Source organism: Hippopotamus amphibius, chromosome 8 (genome assembly GCF_030028045.1).
Source record: "Hippopotamus amphibius kiboko isolate mHipAmp2 chromosome 8, mHipAmp2.hap2, whole genome shotgun sequence".
NCBI classification, from domain to species: domain Eukaryota; kingdom Metazoa; phylum Chordata; class Mammalia; order Artiodactyla; family Hippopotamidae; genus Hippopotamus; species Hippopotamus amphibius.
Window position 1 is genome coordinate 7877043 of NC_080193.1, and position 17073 is coordinate 7894115.

General features: G+C 50.9%; 1 protein-coding gene across 1 annotated transcript in view; it reads right to left on the bottom strand.

Moving 5' to 3' along the window:
- The window catches only part of MYO18B (myosin XVIIIB), a 220234-nt gene extending 210346 nt beyond the window's left edge, over positions 1 to 9888 (bottom strand). The window contains exons 1-3 of the mRNA XM_057746688.1: positions 9801 to 9888; positions 7861 to 8019; positions 217 to 1488 (exon numbers count right to left, since the gene is read on the bottom strand). Coding sequence (XP_057602671.1) covers positions 217 to 1488; positions 7861 to 8019; positions 9801 to 9839 — 1470 coding nt within the window. The 5' untranslated portion in view covers positions 9840 to 9888. The remainder of the gene's footprint in view (positions 1 to 216; positions 1489 to 7860; positions 8020 to 9800) is intronic.
- Positions 9889 to 17073: the final 7185 nt, after the last annotated feature.

Consider the following 17073-nt stretch of genomic DNA (forward strand, 5'->3'; position numbering starts at 1 on the left):
CAATCTGCTGTTTCCCTGGCAGGAAGAACTATCGTGTGACACTGTAAGCTCAGCCACAGGGGACATCTCACATGGCTGGGACGTCCCCACTCTGCGGAGAATCTCATCCGGGACAGGTGCTGTGGGGGCCTCAAGACCCCTGCTTGATGAGCAGGGGAGTGCTTGTTTGTTCCTCTGGGCTGCCCCTCCCCCGCACAGGGGCCACAGCCCCCTCACCTGGTCCAAGACTCCGCTCTGGCCTCCTCTGCTCCCCTCCTGCAGGGCTGGCCCCTCTGGGCTCTCCGCCTGCCTCTGAGGCTTCTCCACATTGCTCTCCAGAGCAGGCTGGCCGGGTCCTTGCGGCTCCATCTCCAGGGCCCCAGCCCCATCACCTGCTCTAGTGCAGGGTTCCTCTGCTTTCCGGCCTCTGCTCTCAGGCTGGTCCTTCTTCCTGGCTGTTGCCAGGGTCTCTCCACACGCATCCACCTCCTTGGGGGCTTTACAGTCCTCCTCTGTCTTACTCCCAGCTCTACCTGCCTCTCCAGACTCGCTCTGAGGTTGCCCCACCTTTTCTATCTTACCCTGGGGCTCACCTGCCTTTCCACGCCTGCCCTGAGGGTCATCTACTTTCTCCATCGCTCCAGGAGCTTCCCCCTCCACCCCCTGCACTTTGCCTGTCTTCTCCACCTTAGTCTGAGGTTCGTCTGTCCTGTCTGCCTTCCTCAGGAGCGCACCTTCTCTGTCCTTCTTACTCTGGGGACCGTCCCACTTGCTCCTTCTGCCCAGGGAACCTCCCCACTTTCTTACCTGGGCTTGGGCCCCGGCCCACCTCCCTACACCTGCTGCATCCTTGGGGAAATTCCCCTTTGCCACCTTGTTTGGGGGGTCCCCTCCCCCTTTCTCCGCCGTCCCTGGTGGCCTCCCCTCACCCGGCCCCTCTTTGCCCTGGGGCTCACCCCCTTTCATCCCTTTGGTCTGGGGGGCCCTGCCCCCTTTCCCCACTGTGTCTTGATCCTTCTCGCCTTTTGTCAGTAGCACAGTTCCTGGGTCCCCAACACCCCCAGTCTGGTTCTTCTCAGCCTTCGGGGCTGAATCCTTGGTGCTGGCCTGGAGGCCACGAGGAGTCCCTGGGGTCTCCCCCTTTTTTTCCCCTCCAGGGTCCGTGGCTGGGGGTGGGGTCTTGCAAGTGGGGGCTTCCTGGGGCTGGGTCCTCTGCTCCGGCTTGGCCGAGTCCGGGTCCAGCTTGGCCACCATCAGCAACACGTCGCCCCTCCTCACCCCTCTCTTGAAGGGCAGGCTTTTTCTGGCTGGTGTCCCACTGGGACCTGACTCCTGGGGCTTCTCGCCATTGATGCTGGACATGAGCACGGGGTCCATGGTGCCAGCCCCCTCGCTCTTCCTGTCCAGAGTGTTTGAGCTCTGAGGAGAGCTCGACTGGTCGTTCTGGGAGAGGTGCTGGCTTCCAGATTTGGTGCCACTGTCAGGCTGACTGGTAGAAATGTCTGGGGTCTAGAAGAGACACCACAACCACACTTAGCTGCTTGCTGACCAGACAACTTTGTCATTCATTCACTCATTTGTTCACCCAGCCATTCATTCACCAGAAGACCCTCAAGTACCTACAGGTAATGGGCCAAACCCCAGCACCCTACACCCTAGGCCTTGGCTCAGAACCTCAAAGCCAAGTGACATCATGAAAGGAGAGTGGACTTTGGAGCCCAACAGACCCAAATTCAACTCTGAACTCTGCCACTCATTAGCCGTGTGGCCGCAGATAAATTACTTCCCTTCGGGAATTCCCTGGTGGCCCAGTGGTTAAGACTCTGCACTTCCATTGCAGGGGGCACAGGTTCGATCCCTGGTCAGGGTATTAAGATCCCACAGGCCACACAGCACAGCAAAAACAAACAAACAAGCAAACAAACAAAAAAACTTCCCCTCGGTCTTCACCATGTGAGGACACAGCAGGAAGATGGCCATCTGCAAGCCAGGACATGGGCTCTCACCCGGCACCAGTTCTGCCAGCACATTGATCTTGGACTTCTCGGCCTCCAAACAGTGAGAATAAATATCTGGTGCTTAAGCCAGCCACTCTACGGTAATTTGTTATAGCAGCCTGAACTAAGAATCCATAACAAGTAATGTAGTCCATTTCGTACTGTTTGAACTTTTTACCATGTTCATGTACCTGTTTAAAAATAGCAGTGCGGGACTTCCTAGGTGATGCAGTGGTTAAGAATCCACCTGCCAATGCAGGGGACACGGGTTCAAGCCCTTCTCTGGGAAGATTCCACTTGCCACGAAGCAACTAAACCCATGTACCACAACTATTGAGCCTGTGCTCTAGAGCCCGTGAACCACAACTATTGAGCCCAAGTGCCGCAACTATTGAAGCCCACATACCTAGGGCCCGTGCTCCACAACAAGAGAAGCCACTACAATGAGGAGCCTGCGCACCACGAAGAGCAGCCCCCGCTCGCAGCAACTAGAGAAAGCCCGTGTGCAGCAACAAAGACCCAAAGCAGCCAATAAATAAATAAAATAAATTTAAAAAAAAACAAAAACAAAAACAACTTTCCCTCTCTGAGCCAGTTTCCTTACCAATAAAATGAAGACCATACTGGCCTACCTCGCCAGTGGGTGTGAGGCTTCACAGTGGCCTGTGGAAGCCAAGCCCAGAACCTAGCATGTCCTCAGTAATAGGAGCTATTGCTGCTGTTGTCACTGGGTGCTGTTGTCACCGTCCTTACTATTATTTATGCTTGATTCTTCCTGCTGAGCGAGGAAGGGATGGGGAAAGGAGTGGAGCCTGTCATCAGAGGACCTGTTCTAGTCTTGGCTCCAATGCTTTCCAGCTGGGTGACCTTGGACAACATCTCTCTGAGCTTTGGTTTTCCCTCAGTGCAGGCAGACACCACCTGACCATCCAGATTTTTGGTAGGCTGAGATAGTGGAAATTGCAGAGAATTGAAGAAAGTGAGCTGCTGCTACTTTCGCTGCCCTGGTCCCCAGACCACACCTGCACACCAGGTGAGGGTCTGCCCTGAGGTCCTCCACTCTTGCTTGGCCAACACATCAGGGTACCCAGCACCCAGGGGTCTCCATTGCCTGTTCCTCTCCCATGTCTTTCTGTCTTTTCCTGTGACGTCAGCCCTGCCCAGCCCTCCATCCTTAAACCAACCTGGCTGTGGCCTGAACTGCTCAGAGGGCCAGCTTTGCCTCTGCCCCTGCAGGAAGAGTCCACGGGGGAGTTCTACCCTGATGCCTGCCTGCATCATCTGCCCTAGTCTGGAATCTGCCACCTTGGACCCTGCTAACACCAGCCTCTCACACACCTGGCCTGGGAATCTGGGGTCCTCATCCTTTTGCATCCAAAACAATCCCAGGATTGTGTTGATTCCACCTGCAAAGCTTCCCACCTGAGTCTCCTTTCCCAAATCCAGGTCCACTCTTTCTCACCTGGGCCACTGCCACAGCTGCTGAGCTAGCATCCTGTCAATATGCTGCCAGTCATTTAAAACCTGATCAAAAGATTTTGGAAGCTGCCCAGAGCCTCCAGGAAAACCATTCAACACCGCCATCTGCCATTCAAAGTTCTCGAAGAGGAGCCCCCACCTCCACCTGGTCTCACTGTCCCTGCTCGTCTCCATGTTTCAGCCACACCTTGCACCTCCTGTCACACCTGACACTTCCCAGCTTCTATGCTTTCGTTCATGTTGAGCTTGCTGCCTGGAATGCCCTTGCCCTCTCCACTCGTCCATGGTGTACTCATATTTCTATACCCAGCTCAAATGCCTCCTCCTCCGCAAACTCGTGCCTGAAGACCTCAATCAGAAACTGCTTCACAGACCCACAGAGTCCCAGAGCCCTGTGTGCTCGTGTACCATGTGCACCACGACCACATTCTGCAACCTGTTCTAGCTCTGATTGGTGTTGCACTCCCGTTCCAGGTGGTGGATGCCTCTAGGGCACAGTCTCAATCTTCATCTTTGTAAAACTGACAATAATAATAATAATAATAATGGCTATAGATCTTTGCAATGGGCCCTACATTGCCATCATGCAATATCCTTCTTAATTCAATAAAGAACCCAATGAAGGGGCTTCCTAGGTGGCGCAGTGGTTAAGAATCCACCTGCCAATCCACAGGGGACACGGGTTCGATCCCTGCTCCAGGAAGATGCCACATGCCACGGAGCAACTAAGCCCGTGTGCCACAACTATTGAGCCTGCGCTTTAGAGCCAGTGAGCCACAACTGTTGAGCCCATGTGCTGCAACTACTGAAGCCCACGCGCCTAGAGCCCATGCTCCGCAACAAGAGAAGCCATGGCAATGAGGAGCCCGCGCACCACAACGAAGAGTAGCCCCCACTCACCACAACTAAAGAAAGCCCGTGCACAGCAAAAAAGACCCAACACAGCCAATAAAATAAAGAAATAAATTTATTAAAAATAAAAAAAAGAACCCAATGAAGTAGGTTCTGAACTTCTCCCTATTCTACAGATAAGGGAGCAAACACAAACTTGGAATGGAAAGTCACACAGGCTTCTCTGAGTCTAAAGCCTGTGCCCTTAACTGCCTATATTAACAGACCTGCTTGTCTTTCTGGGACTCACTGGAATCTCCTGGGAGCTTTAAAAGAATTCTAACGCTTTGGCTCCAATCCCAGAGAGTTTGATGCAGTGGTCTGGGTGGTGGCCACCAGGTGATTGCAACATGCAACCGGGGCCGAGAAGCCCACAACCTGATGGCTGTCTGACCTTCTGGGGCCAGGGAGGACACCGCTTTGGAAAGGGGATTGGGTGCACCTGGCAAATCTCACCACTGTCACCACCATTTTTAAAAGTGAGTCAGTGTCTTATTTTTAACCAAACCCCATAGAGGAGACAGTAACACAGGGATGGGCCAAACAGAATAACCCCTCCCAACATCCCTCCCCTCCACTCTGTGCATTCTCTTCCTTTGGATTTTCTCAGTCATCAAAGCCCTCAGATCTCATCTGCAGCCTTCTTAATATAAGGGCGAAGCAGAACATCTAGAATCACAGGGGCTAAGAGGAAACTCACAGCACAACCATTATTACAGATGAACAAACTAAGGCCAAGAGAGGGGATGAAATTTGGCCTGGGTCACACACAGTGGCGGGGCCAGAGCTAGAACCTGGTTCTCCTGACATTTGATACGGATCCCTTTCTGCCCCTATTATTCCAGTCTCTCCCCGTCCCTCACTGGCTGGGTGGCCTTAGGAAAATTCACCTCCCAGAGCCTCATTTTTCACTCCAGCAAATGGTGATGGATTCTAATGGCTCCCTGCAAAGATTATATGAGACTCCAATGAAATGACTGTGCTGGGGCAAGGAGAGAGGGGCCAGGGTTATCTAGTGATTGGGGCTAGAAAATTAAATTGTCAGGACCTAGTCAGGGCTCGCTGCCTTACAGGAACATGTCCTGAGACTGCCCTGCTCCAGCCCCAAGAACACCTTGGCCTGTGGTCCAGACACCTGTTGTCGTCTGAGGCCCGTCCATCCTGCTCAGAGTCTCCATCCACACCCTGCAGTGATGGCCTGTCCCCATCTCCTGCTCAGCTCTGCTTCTTAACTTGCACACTGTGATGCAGCATGGCCTGCAGGCTCCTAGAACCCTTTCCTCCCCAGGCCTCTGTGGCCACACCAGCCACCTGGCTCCCCAGACTGGCCCTTTCCCAGGCAGCTAGCCAGAGCAGAGGACACACAGACCCTGGCCCTGGTCTGTCTCTATCTGGCCTCATGACCTTGACCAAGCGCCCTGACCTCTCTGAACCTCAGGCTCCACCTCTGATAGGTGGGTATAATCCCATCTCACCCCTTGCTGTATAGGGTATCACTGAACACACAGTGAATCTTGTCAAGTGATAAACAGCAGTAACACTTCATCATGACCTAACAGCAGCCTGTGGGGGTCGACTGTGGCCCCCACTTGCGCCTGCGTCAGGCGGGGTGGGCACAGAGCCTCTCCTGTCACCCTCCCCTACAAAGGCTTGGCAGGGGTGTTGCAGCAGCTGCCACCATTCAGTTGCTAGAGGACTTCACTGATGCAGCAGAGTCACTGTGATTGGACAGGTGCAGGCACGTGGGGGAGCAGCCGGGCAAACAACAGCTGAGGGGCGTGGGCAGCAGAGCCAGAGTGGCCAGTGGGCTCAAGCCAACTCCAGGCTCTGAGGCCACCAGATCTCTCAGCCCATTCACCACAGCACCCACCCTGCCTCAAGAGTGTAGCAGAGGAGCAAGGAGATACCCTTTCTGCTAACACTGTGTCGCAACCAAGACACATTGCACCCCAAGCCCGCTTCCCTGGTGTCCAGCCTCATCGTCCTGCCAGGGTTCCCTGGCTAAAGAGCGGGGGGAAAGGAGGGAGGCAGCACTGGACACCATCAGGGATCAATCTGCAAGTCCTTAAAGCACAGGGACTGCATCTCATCCACCTACTGCTTCCATCCAGCAGTGCTGTTCAGAACAAGTAAGTGGATACCAACCGATCAGAAGGGATGCGAGCTGGAGCAGGGTCCCAAGGTCCCTCCTGTGCCAAACAGTAACCCTTTAATTACTGGCTTGTGGCCACTCTGAGGGACTCAGGGAAGGGACCCAGGTGAGTAAGACAGCTGGAGGGCACTTGCGGGACTTGGGGCCATGGCCATTTACCACCAGGTATGGAAGGGTTTCAGTATTTTAACCACCAACACAGTGATAATTGGTGAGTGCCAACTGAACATCTTTTCTGCTTAAATGAAAGCAAACTATCTATGTATCCTTAGCTAATATTTAGTTTTCCCTTTCTGCAAAAGCAGTGGCAAAACGATCCCCATCATATATTAACTGATATCATCCATTCGTTAAAATTTTTTGAGCATTCACTACGGGCCGAGTTCTACGAGAGCTGCTCGAGATGCAGAGTTGAATGAGAGAGACAGTTGTTGTTCTTAAGGAATTCCTAGTCAAATAAGGATCAAGTAATTACTACGTGGACCACAATGAAGACAAGCATAGAGGGTGGAGTGGGAATTAGAGGCAGGAAGACAATGGGAGAGCTTTCCAGAAATGTACTATATGAGCTGGGTTTTGACAGACATGTAAGAGTTCAACAGATCAAACTGAAGATAGGACACTTCTCAAAGTGGGGACTGCAGGAACAAAGGTTGGCAAGTGACTCAGAGGAGGCTCACAGGACAGGATGGTGGGTTTTTAAATTTTATTTATTTATTTATTTATTTATTTATTTATTTATTTATTTATTTATGCTGCTCCTGGTCTTTAGTTGCAGCATGCAGTATCTTTAGTTGTGGCATGCAGTATCTTTAGTTGTGGCATCCAGGATCTTTAGTTGCAACATGTAGGATCTTTAGTTGTGACATGTGGAATGTTTTAGTTGCAGCATGTGGGATCTTTTAGGTGCAGCATGCAGGATCTTTAGATGTGACATGTGGGATCTTTAGTTGCAGCATGTGGGATATTTTAGTTGCAGCATGTGGGATCTTTTAGTTATGGCATGCAGGATCTTTAGTTACAACATGCGGGACATTTAGTTGTGGCATGCAGGATCTTTTAGTTGCGGCATGTGGGATCTTTAGGTGTGACACGTGGGATCTTTAGTTATTACTTTAGTTGCTGCATGCAGGATCTTTAGTTGTGGCATGCTGGATCTTTTAGTTGCAGCACACAGGATCTTTAGTTGTGGTATGTGGGACCTTTACTTGTGGCATGCATGTGGGATCTAGTTCCCTGACCAGGGATTGAACCCGGGCCCCCTGCATTGGGAGGGTGGTCTTAGCCACTGGACCACCAGGGCAGTTCCCAGGATGGCGGGTATTGACAGTCACCTGGTTCCCTTTCTGTGGGGCCACTTACCTCTCGTTCTGGAGAGGCAAGCACTGCCTGTTTCCTCCGTCGTGCTTCCTTGGACTCTTTCTCAGTCTCCCGGACCAGCTGCCTAATGAAACCCCCTGGGATGACAGAGAAGAGGGGAGGGGGCGAGGATGGTGGAGGGCTCTTGTCCTCTTCCCGAATCTGTTTTGCAGAAGCAAGGAAGGAGAAAGCTCAGTGAGTGAACCAGCCGGGGAGGCAAGTTGCCCTTTAAAGAGTCTGTGACAGAGCTGGGGAGGGTGCCAAAGAGGACACACGTGACCAAGCCCACATATGAGAGGCCACAGCAAAGCAGGTGAGCTTTGGCGAGGCTCTGAGAAGCCTCAAGACAGCGCATGAAAATGAAACACAAGAGCTTCAGAGGCTACTCCAGTTGGTGCCATCTCTGCCTGCACCCAGTTTCCCCACAATGTGAGCCGCGTGATCAAGGCCACTGGCTCCCTTCCTTGGTGTGAGACACACCCATCTCTCGGAACACCTGCTTCAAAAGGCGCTTTTCCGGTTTCCAGGAGAGGATGGATCACAGGGAACCATCCACACTCTCCTGTCACATCTCAGCTTGTAGTTAATAGATTAAGCAATTAACTCATGACTTTAACCACTTTCTGTGCCAGGAGCATGGTAAGGGAGGGAAGGGCAGGCAGCCATGGTTTATATAAGGATCTAGCCCTATGGCTACAGCCTGCTCCACTGACCCAGTGCCCTGACTTCTTGATGGTCCTTAAACCAAAATCTGGACAGCCAAGAGCTTCCCAGTACTGGGCTTTAAAGCCTACATTTTACCCCAGAAATGTGGTCCAGGCCAGCTAGCTGGACTTGGTATGCAGCTGAGACTTGCCACAGAGACCCTGGAGGCTGAGACCTGGGACTGGCTGTGACCGACCAGGGTGCGTCTTTAACCAGCATCACTGTGACTGCTCATGAGTTTAAAAAAAAAAAAAATCTCCAGTGCTTTCTATGGCAGAGCTACACACTGGCTTAAAATAAGCTCCTTATCAAGGTCCTCTTCAGGAGGCTGGCAAAGACTTGATCTCTGCAGCCCTGCTGATGAAAGGGAAACTAAAGGAGACAGGAAAGGCTAGGAGACAAAGCAGAGGCCAGGAGATAAGGCAGACTTCTGCCCAGGGAGAGAGAAGCTGGGGACACAGGAGGCTGGGCTCACACTAACACCACACCTCCATGTGCGCACACCCTGAGAGTGAAAGGCACACTCAGCAGGTGTCAACCGCCGCTCCCTGCAGCATAATTTTACGCTACACCCAGATCAGTCTGGCAGGGGCGGAGGCAGCTAGAAAGAAGCTTCTCGACCACCCCACCCTTCAGCCTCCAATTCATCAAATCACATGCACAAGGGTGGGATGAGGTGTGGCGGAGATAACAGGCGTCAAAGACAGAGGCAGCGCTTCATGGAATCTTATAAGAAACACAAAAGGAAAAAAGGAATCACTGGAAAGAAGGGCCATTTCCAGGTCTCCATGGCGACTGAAGGTAGGGACCTCCAAAACCCATCCCCATGGTATAAACCTGGCAGCCAACAGTCCTGCCTCTGCGCCCTCAATGCCGGCCCCCCACCCCCCACTTCCCCATGCAATCCTCGTGTTCCTCAGAGCTGCCATGAGGATGGAGATGGGACAGCTGGTCTACCCTCATTCCCCCGCTGCCGCCTACTGAGGAACAGACAGAGACCAGGCAGCCACGGGAGGAATCAACGGCATGGTCACTAATGTCCTGCTGGATTGGAGAGGCCATGGCAGTGAACTGAGGCAGAAGACGGAAGGGGGACTGGACATGCCCCAGGGAGGCTCTGGATGTCAGAATCCCTGCCCTAGGCGAGAGGGGGCAGCCTGGGCCACCGGGCGGTGACATGCCCTTGGAGGGTCCAGTTGGCCCCTGTGGCTGCAGCCAGAGCCCTGAGCGTTACTTTCCTTCTGCTCCCACAGGGCGAGGCGTGATGAGATGGCCATGCTGAGGCAGTGCCAGGACCGTGAGGTGAGGTGAGGTGCGATGAGATGAGATGGAACTCTCTTGTCAGGCAGCACGGAATGTGGCTTTATGGACACACGCAGCACATGAGGTGACGGACACGAGACTGGCTCACGGAGACACAGTGGGGAGAGAAGAGAGAGACGGGTTAGCTCGTGGGCACTGCCCACCTCCCACCCTCACCAATGCCACAAAACAAGACCACACAGCCAGACACAGCTCACTGCCATCTACATCCAGGAGGAATGCGGTCAGCAGGGAGCTGCCGGCCATGGGGTAGACAGTGCCCAGAAATCCTTGCCCATTGACCCCACACCTTATGCTGACGGACACAGTCAGAAAAGTACATCTTTGTAAGTGTGTATCTCAATGGCTCTCACATAAAGAACACAACTAAATAACCAACAACCTGACCAAATTAGAACTATTAAATTTTTAAAAGAAAAACATGACTTTATTTAAACATATATTAAATTTAATTTAAATTTAAAATATTACTGATTAAAATTAGTTTAATCTTAAAAAAATTAATCTTTATTTAAATTATTTTTTATAATTTTAATTAAAATGATTAACGGTACATTTTAATTTGAAATATACTTTTATTTATGAATATTATAGTACACAAATACTGTAAACATATTATATAAATACATAAACATTATAAATGAAATAATAAACATGCAAACCTAATCTACAGTGACGGAGGCAGGAGGAGCTGTTGCCTTTCGGCTGAGAAGAAGCACCACAAGGAGAACTTTCTAGGGCAATGGAAATGTCCTGCATCTTGATATAGTTGTGAAATGTGAAATAAAATGGAGTCATTTCTGTCAGGGGTTTTACAATGGAGCCGACAGGCCATCAGGGAGGTGGACCTCACACACATCCTCCCTGGGTGCAACCACGAACTTCTGAACTGGTCCAAACCACAGATAATTCCAAGGACTCTGCAAGAACACCTGAGATTTGTCCCAGCGAGGAACTTTCACTTCCCTGTAGTGACAGCCTTAGCGCTCAATCATGTTAACCGAAGACCAGCTTCGACCTCCAACTCCAATTAAAAGTCTCTGTAATGCAAACCTCCCCTCTTTGCCTTTAAAAGCCGCTGAATTTTACTTCCTAGCAGGACACTGTTTGCTTTGCTACCAGAATGTGTGCCTTGAATTGCAATTCTTTAATCCCAAATAAAAGTTTTTTTCTGGATTATTTCCTCCTAGGTTTATTTAGGTTGTTGGAATGCTGGTTACATTAGTATATTACATGTAAAGATTCATCCAGCTGTACAATTAAGACCGAAAATTTTACTCTATTAAATCATCTCTCGATTCAAAAAACTGAACACTTCCAGCCCCTTGACCATCCCTCATGCCCCCTTCTAGTAACTATTCCCCTGAGGACAGCCAGTGTCCTGACTTCTAAAACCGCAGAAGAGTGTGTGTTTCTTTGTGAGGTAGCAGTTGGCTCCACGGTGTGACCGTGAAGATGAAGAAAGAGCAGGGAAACCTTGGCTATTAACTGACCCAGACAGAGCTTTGGGGAAGGATTAAGCATTTTTAGCATCATTTTGAAAGTCTTAACAAACATACATAACTTTTGACCTAGAAAGCCCTCTTCTGGAAAACAAATTTGAGGAAGTGATCCTCAACTAGGAAATGTCACCACTGTGTTGCTTGTAGGACTAAGAAACCTAAGTCTCTAATAACTTGAGAAGTCAAACAAATTAGAGCGTATCTGACTTGCATGAATGGTATGAATCCATTGAAAAGGATGCTTAGGGAACATTTTAAAACAACTTTATTCATCCCACTGTCAGACCTTGTAGAAGGCCAGCAGGAGGAAGCTGCTGCAGAGAGTTTTACAGGTGTCCTATTCATTCCCATACTATAATTAGAAATGTAGGGGAATATGTAAAATAGCAAGCCCCAAGTGGAAAGAAACTGTTGACCTCATATCCAGGTGTCAGTAATAAAAGATTAAATTATTAAAGTAAAAAGAAAAAAACCTCTTTATTGAGGCAAACTTTCTGTGCCAGCCATAAGCTTCACCCAGTGTAAGCACACACGTTGATGCTTTCTGATAAATTTACAGTCTTTTTAAATAAATTTACAGAGTTTTGCAACCCTCACCAGAATCCCATCACCCCCAAAAGACCGTTCATGCCCACTTGTGGTCACTAGCTATTCCCACCCTCAGCGCCAGGCAACCACTAATTTACTTTCTAACCTCTACAGATTGCCTTTCTGGACTTCTGATACAAACGGAGTCGAGAATGTGGCCTTGTACGTGTCTTCTTTCTTCCTGCATAATGTTTTCGAGGTCTGTCGGCCTTGCTGCGCGTATCAGCGTCCCACCTTGTGGGTAAACCACATCCTCTCTACCCATTCACCAGCTGATGGGCATCTGGGTTGTTTCCACTTTGGGGCCACGATGAGTAATGCTGCTATGAATAGCCCTGTAAGTCTTGGTGTGCCCGTGTCTTTCCACTTCTCTCAGGGAGATTCCTAGGAGATGGCAGGGCTGGGTTGTCTGCTAACTTTATGTCTGACTTTTTAAGAACCGGCCCAACTGTCTTCCAAAGTGGCTACAGCCATTTCCCATCTCGCCTGCAGTGTCTCAGGCTCACTTGGGAAGCATTTGCAATCACACTGGGAGGTGCTCCTGCTGGCTTGTGAAGTAACTAAGGCACACACACGAACTATGCAAAATGGGCAAACAACAAAGCACTGCACACAGAAAACAGAGAGGCCTCCCACATGCCCAGGTTCTGCATCTGCGAATTCAACTAACCGTGGATGGGAGAAAAAAACAAAACAAAACTTGGGGTGGGGGGGGGAACTCCAGAAAGTTCTAAAAAGCAAAATTTGAATTTGCTGTGCCCTGGCAAGTAGTTACATTGTATTCACATTTACATTGTTTTTACATAGCATGTACATTGTACTTATAACTGCTAACATAGCATTTACACTGCATTAGGGATTATAAGTAACCCAGAGATGATTCAAAGTACATGAAGGAGGCTGCGCTGGGTTATATGCAAATATTCCCCCATTTTAAGTAAGAGACTTAAGCATTCCCAGATTTTGGTATCTAGGGAGAGTTCCTGGAACCAGTCCCCCGGGGATACTGAGGGGCGACTGTACCCCAAGATCTTAGTGAAGACGGTCAGGAGGGGAGAAGTGAGTCTCTCTTCTCCCCCTTCGACTTGTCTCACTTCTAGCTTGGAGCAGGGTCCCTCACTGACCCCTCCCAGGTCCCTCCCCACCCCCCAATGCCTGACTGTAAGAGTTAACCGCGGTTCCCGAGTTTTCGAAGGCCCCGCCTAGGCCTGTAAGGAGCTGCTCTGAGTGACTCAACCATTAGAAGACGCCTTGGGCAGCCTCCCACGCGATCCTGCCTCACGTAATGACTGCTTCACGTCCGGGAAGCTGATGAGACAGATCTCGCGAGGCAACGCAGAGCTGACCCCATCTCGCGAGATCCCACCGCGGCCCTCGTTTTCCAGCTCCACGCAGGGCGATAGCAAGCCCACTCCCATCATCTCGCGAGATCCCACTGCGACCTCGGTTTCCAACCCCACGTGAGGCGATGTCAGGTGACTCTCATCATCTCGCGAGAGCCCGATGTGGCCCTTGCTTTCCAACTGCACATGGGCTGTTGTCACCTGATAGTTTGAAATCAGCCAGCGGAGTGTTGACACCACCGGAGTGTTGACACCACCGGAAGTGGTAAATGCCGCAAGTCAGCGTTTTTGCTCTGGGGAGGATGAAATCACAAGGTCCAAAGACCCCAGAAGGGATATTTCAGCTCTGGTGAGGTTATGTGCCTGGGGGAGACCCTGAAAACATGTTCAAGGGCAGACAGCCAAGTCTCTGCCTTGAGAAGAAGGCTGCAGAGTGTGGGGTTTCCAGGTTGCAAAGGCACACGAGGGGGAAATAAAGCTGGAGACTAAGCAGGAGGCCAGATCTCTGGGGAGAGGGGCTTGGGGAGAGCAGGGGACAAAGACCCCTTCCCCACTCATCCCCTTAGGAGACACTGGAGAGGCCCCCGTGACTCACAGCCAAAATCCGCTCTGCTACACGTCTGGGCAGAGGAACCCAGGTTATGAATAGGCCTGACGTGAGGCGGCTGCCCTGGCCACTGCCCTGCCCCCAACACTTCTCATCTGGCCCAGGCCCGGCCAGGTCAGTGGCTGCTTCCCAAGAATCGCCCTCAGCTTCAAGGCTCCAGGGGGAATCCTGGCTGATGGTTTTGGGCTGTCCTCAGCCAGGCTGCTGGCGGGCCCAGAGGGCCACAGCACAGAGGGGCGATAAGAGAGCTCAGCCTCAGGTCTTCACTCCTCGCGTCCTGCCCCTCAAAGGCACCAGGCCAGCCCCACTGACCCAGAGCCAGGAGCCAATCCTACCGGGGTGGCTTTGTCAAGCCTTAATTTAAGCAAGTGTGCTTATCACCACATTCTCATCCAGGCCTGAAACTCACACCTGCCTCATCAGCTGCTGTTTTAAGCCCATGAGGAGGCCTCAGATGCTCTGAATTCATGGGGTGAAGTCTTAAGTCTCCCCTCAGGGGTGAGGGAGGCTGGTGAAAGGAAAGGTAACCCCCCAAAGCCAAGGATGACTTGAAACAGGCTTCTGTGTAGACATTCTGGGTCTGAGTGGCCCTGTGGGGCCCTCAAGGCTTTCCCTCTCACATCTCAATGTTCAGCCCTGACCGGCAGCTAAATCCTCCAGTGACATCTCCTGTCTCAGAGAACAAACGCCCAAATCTTTATAGTGGTCTACAGAGCCCTCGTGGTCACCTGTCCTAGTGCCTCTCCCCCTTGCTTCTCCACTTCCGTGACACTGACCTGGATGCACCTTTCCACACAGGTTCCCACCTCAGGGCCTTTGCACATTCTGTTCCCTCTGCTTCACACGCTTTTCCTTCCACATGGCTCACATCTTCACCTCTTTCAAGTCTCTGCTCAGCGTCACCTTCTCGATGATCCTGCCTTCACCATCCCATTTAAACTGCTGCCTAGCCCCCTTCCACCTCACCCCACCCTGTGCCAGGACAGCCCATCATCCGATCTTGCTCTCTTTCCCCCATGGCACTTCGTCGCTGCCCATCATGCTGTGTATTTTTTGTTTAGTTGCTGATTGCCATGCTGAACATGGCCCTTAAGAGGTTTAGAATTTCCATCTGTTCTGTTCACTCATGTGGCCCCAAAGCCTAGGACAGTACCTGGCACATACGTGCTCTCAATACATATTTGTTGAATGAGTGAGTGAATGGATGAATGATTAGGAGTGTAGCTGGGGAGGAACAGAGCAGGCCGTTGCCAACAAGTGTGTGGCAGGGATTTCTGAGTGCCCCTGTGCTGTCTGCGTCTGCATTTGTTATCATGGCCCAAGCTCATGTCCTGCTGCCACTATTACCTTGTGGGCGCCCAGGAAGTTCTCTGAGACTCAGTTTCTCAGCCGTAAAATGGGAAGAGGATGGCCACATACCCATATGCCTAATCACTGATAACTGCTTTCAGTCATCTTTTCATTTTCATTTTACTCCATGGTCAAAGCCAGCCTGGAGACCCTAGCCCAGGACCCAGAATGGGATGATTCACCAACATTTAGGGAGAACCTATACCGTTCCAAGCTCTGAGATAGAAACTTTACACCTAAACTGCCCCTGGCCCCCTTAAATTCCTGCTGGACCTGAAATTTACGTAATTATCTTCAACTCCTTTATCACATTTCATTCCCAAGACCGCAACCACCTGGTTGGCCATCACTCCCACAGAGCAGAGACTCAGAGAGGTTGAAGCACTTGCTTGAGGTCACCTGGCAAGAAGGTCAAGCTGTTTCCTATCCAGACCCTGACCAATACAGCTAGGGGGCAAGTAGGTTTCAACTCATATCAACTCTGATAGATGGGTAGTTGTGTCTGGAGTGTTAATATGGGAAGGACTCTGAGCTTTTGTCTGAGCGACAGATAAGGCATCCCATGGGACACCTACGGGGTGCACCCCCAATTTTCTCATCTGGAGCCTTCAACCATTTCCCAGGTGAGAAATTTCTCCTGGCTCCCAGATCCTTCAGAACCCGGGCCACTGTCCCCTGGCAGTGTCCTCTTAGAGTGCTCTCTGCAGCACGAGGGGACACTTCCCTCCACAAGAGGCTGACCATGGTGAGCACAGCAGGCTTACGCCCGTCACTGGGCAGACATCAGTCCTGCAGTCCTCACGTCTGAGCTTGGGCCCACTCTGCTGCCTTTTGCCAAACCTCTCTGGGTCTCAACTCTCCCATGTGTTAAATGGGGACGCCAGTCTTTCTTGTCCACTTCCTGGGGTGGTGTGAGTACTAGCCCTCTGTACACCTGTGAGCCGTTACTGACTTTATTACGATGGCCTTGGGGCAGCCCCATCCCCTATGGATTGACTGAGGTTGCATCTCAGTCTTTTAAGTTCCTGGACCCAATTCCAGCCTGTGTGTGGCACGGTGTATGTGGGGCAGGTCAACTCAGTTCTGATTCTGCCTTCCCAGAGATAGGATTATATTCCACTGAGTAAAGGGCTCAGTCCCGCGAGACTGCCCTCCCCCCCGCCCCCACTCCAGCCACCAATCCCAAGCCCAGGTTGTTACCTGCGTTTCTGGCCAGCTGGCTATAAATCAGAGGTTCCCATGAGCTCCTCCTTGGGTTAGATTAATTTGCAGGGTGGCTCACAGAACTTGGAGAAGCCTTTTTCTTACTAGATCACCGGTTTATGATAAAAGGCTATTACTCAGGAACAGCCAGAGGGAAGAGATGTACAGGGCAAGGTGGGGGGAGCGGCTAGAAGCTTCACTGTTCCCTAAATGGGCATCTGAGCCCAAACCTCCCTGTGTTCACCAACTCAGAAGCACTGCGAACCCCATCTGTATATGTGGGACTCACAGCTCTCAAAACCCCCGGAATTTCCTAAGTGTTGAGAGTGATAAAGGTGTCATATATACACTACTATGTATAAAATAGATAACTAATGAGAACCTGCTGGATAGCACAGGGAACTCAGTGCTCTGTGGTGACCTACATGGGAAGGAAATCCAAAAAAGAGGGGATATACGTATACGCATAGCTGATTCACTTTGCTGTACAGCAGAAACTAACACAACAGTGTAAAGCAACTATACTCCAATAAAAATAAATTTTTTTAAAACAAAGGTGTCTTCTTTGTTAATGAGGTGACTTTGGAAAGCCAAA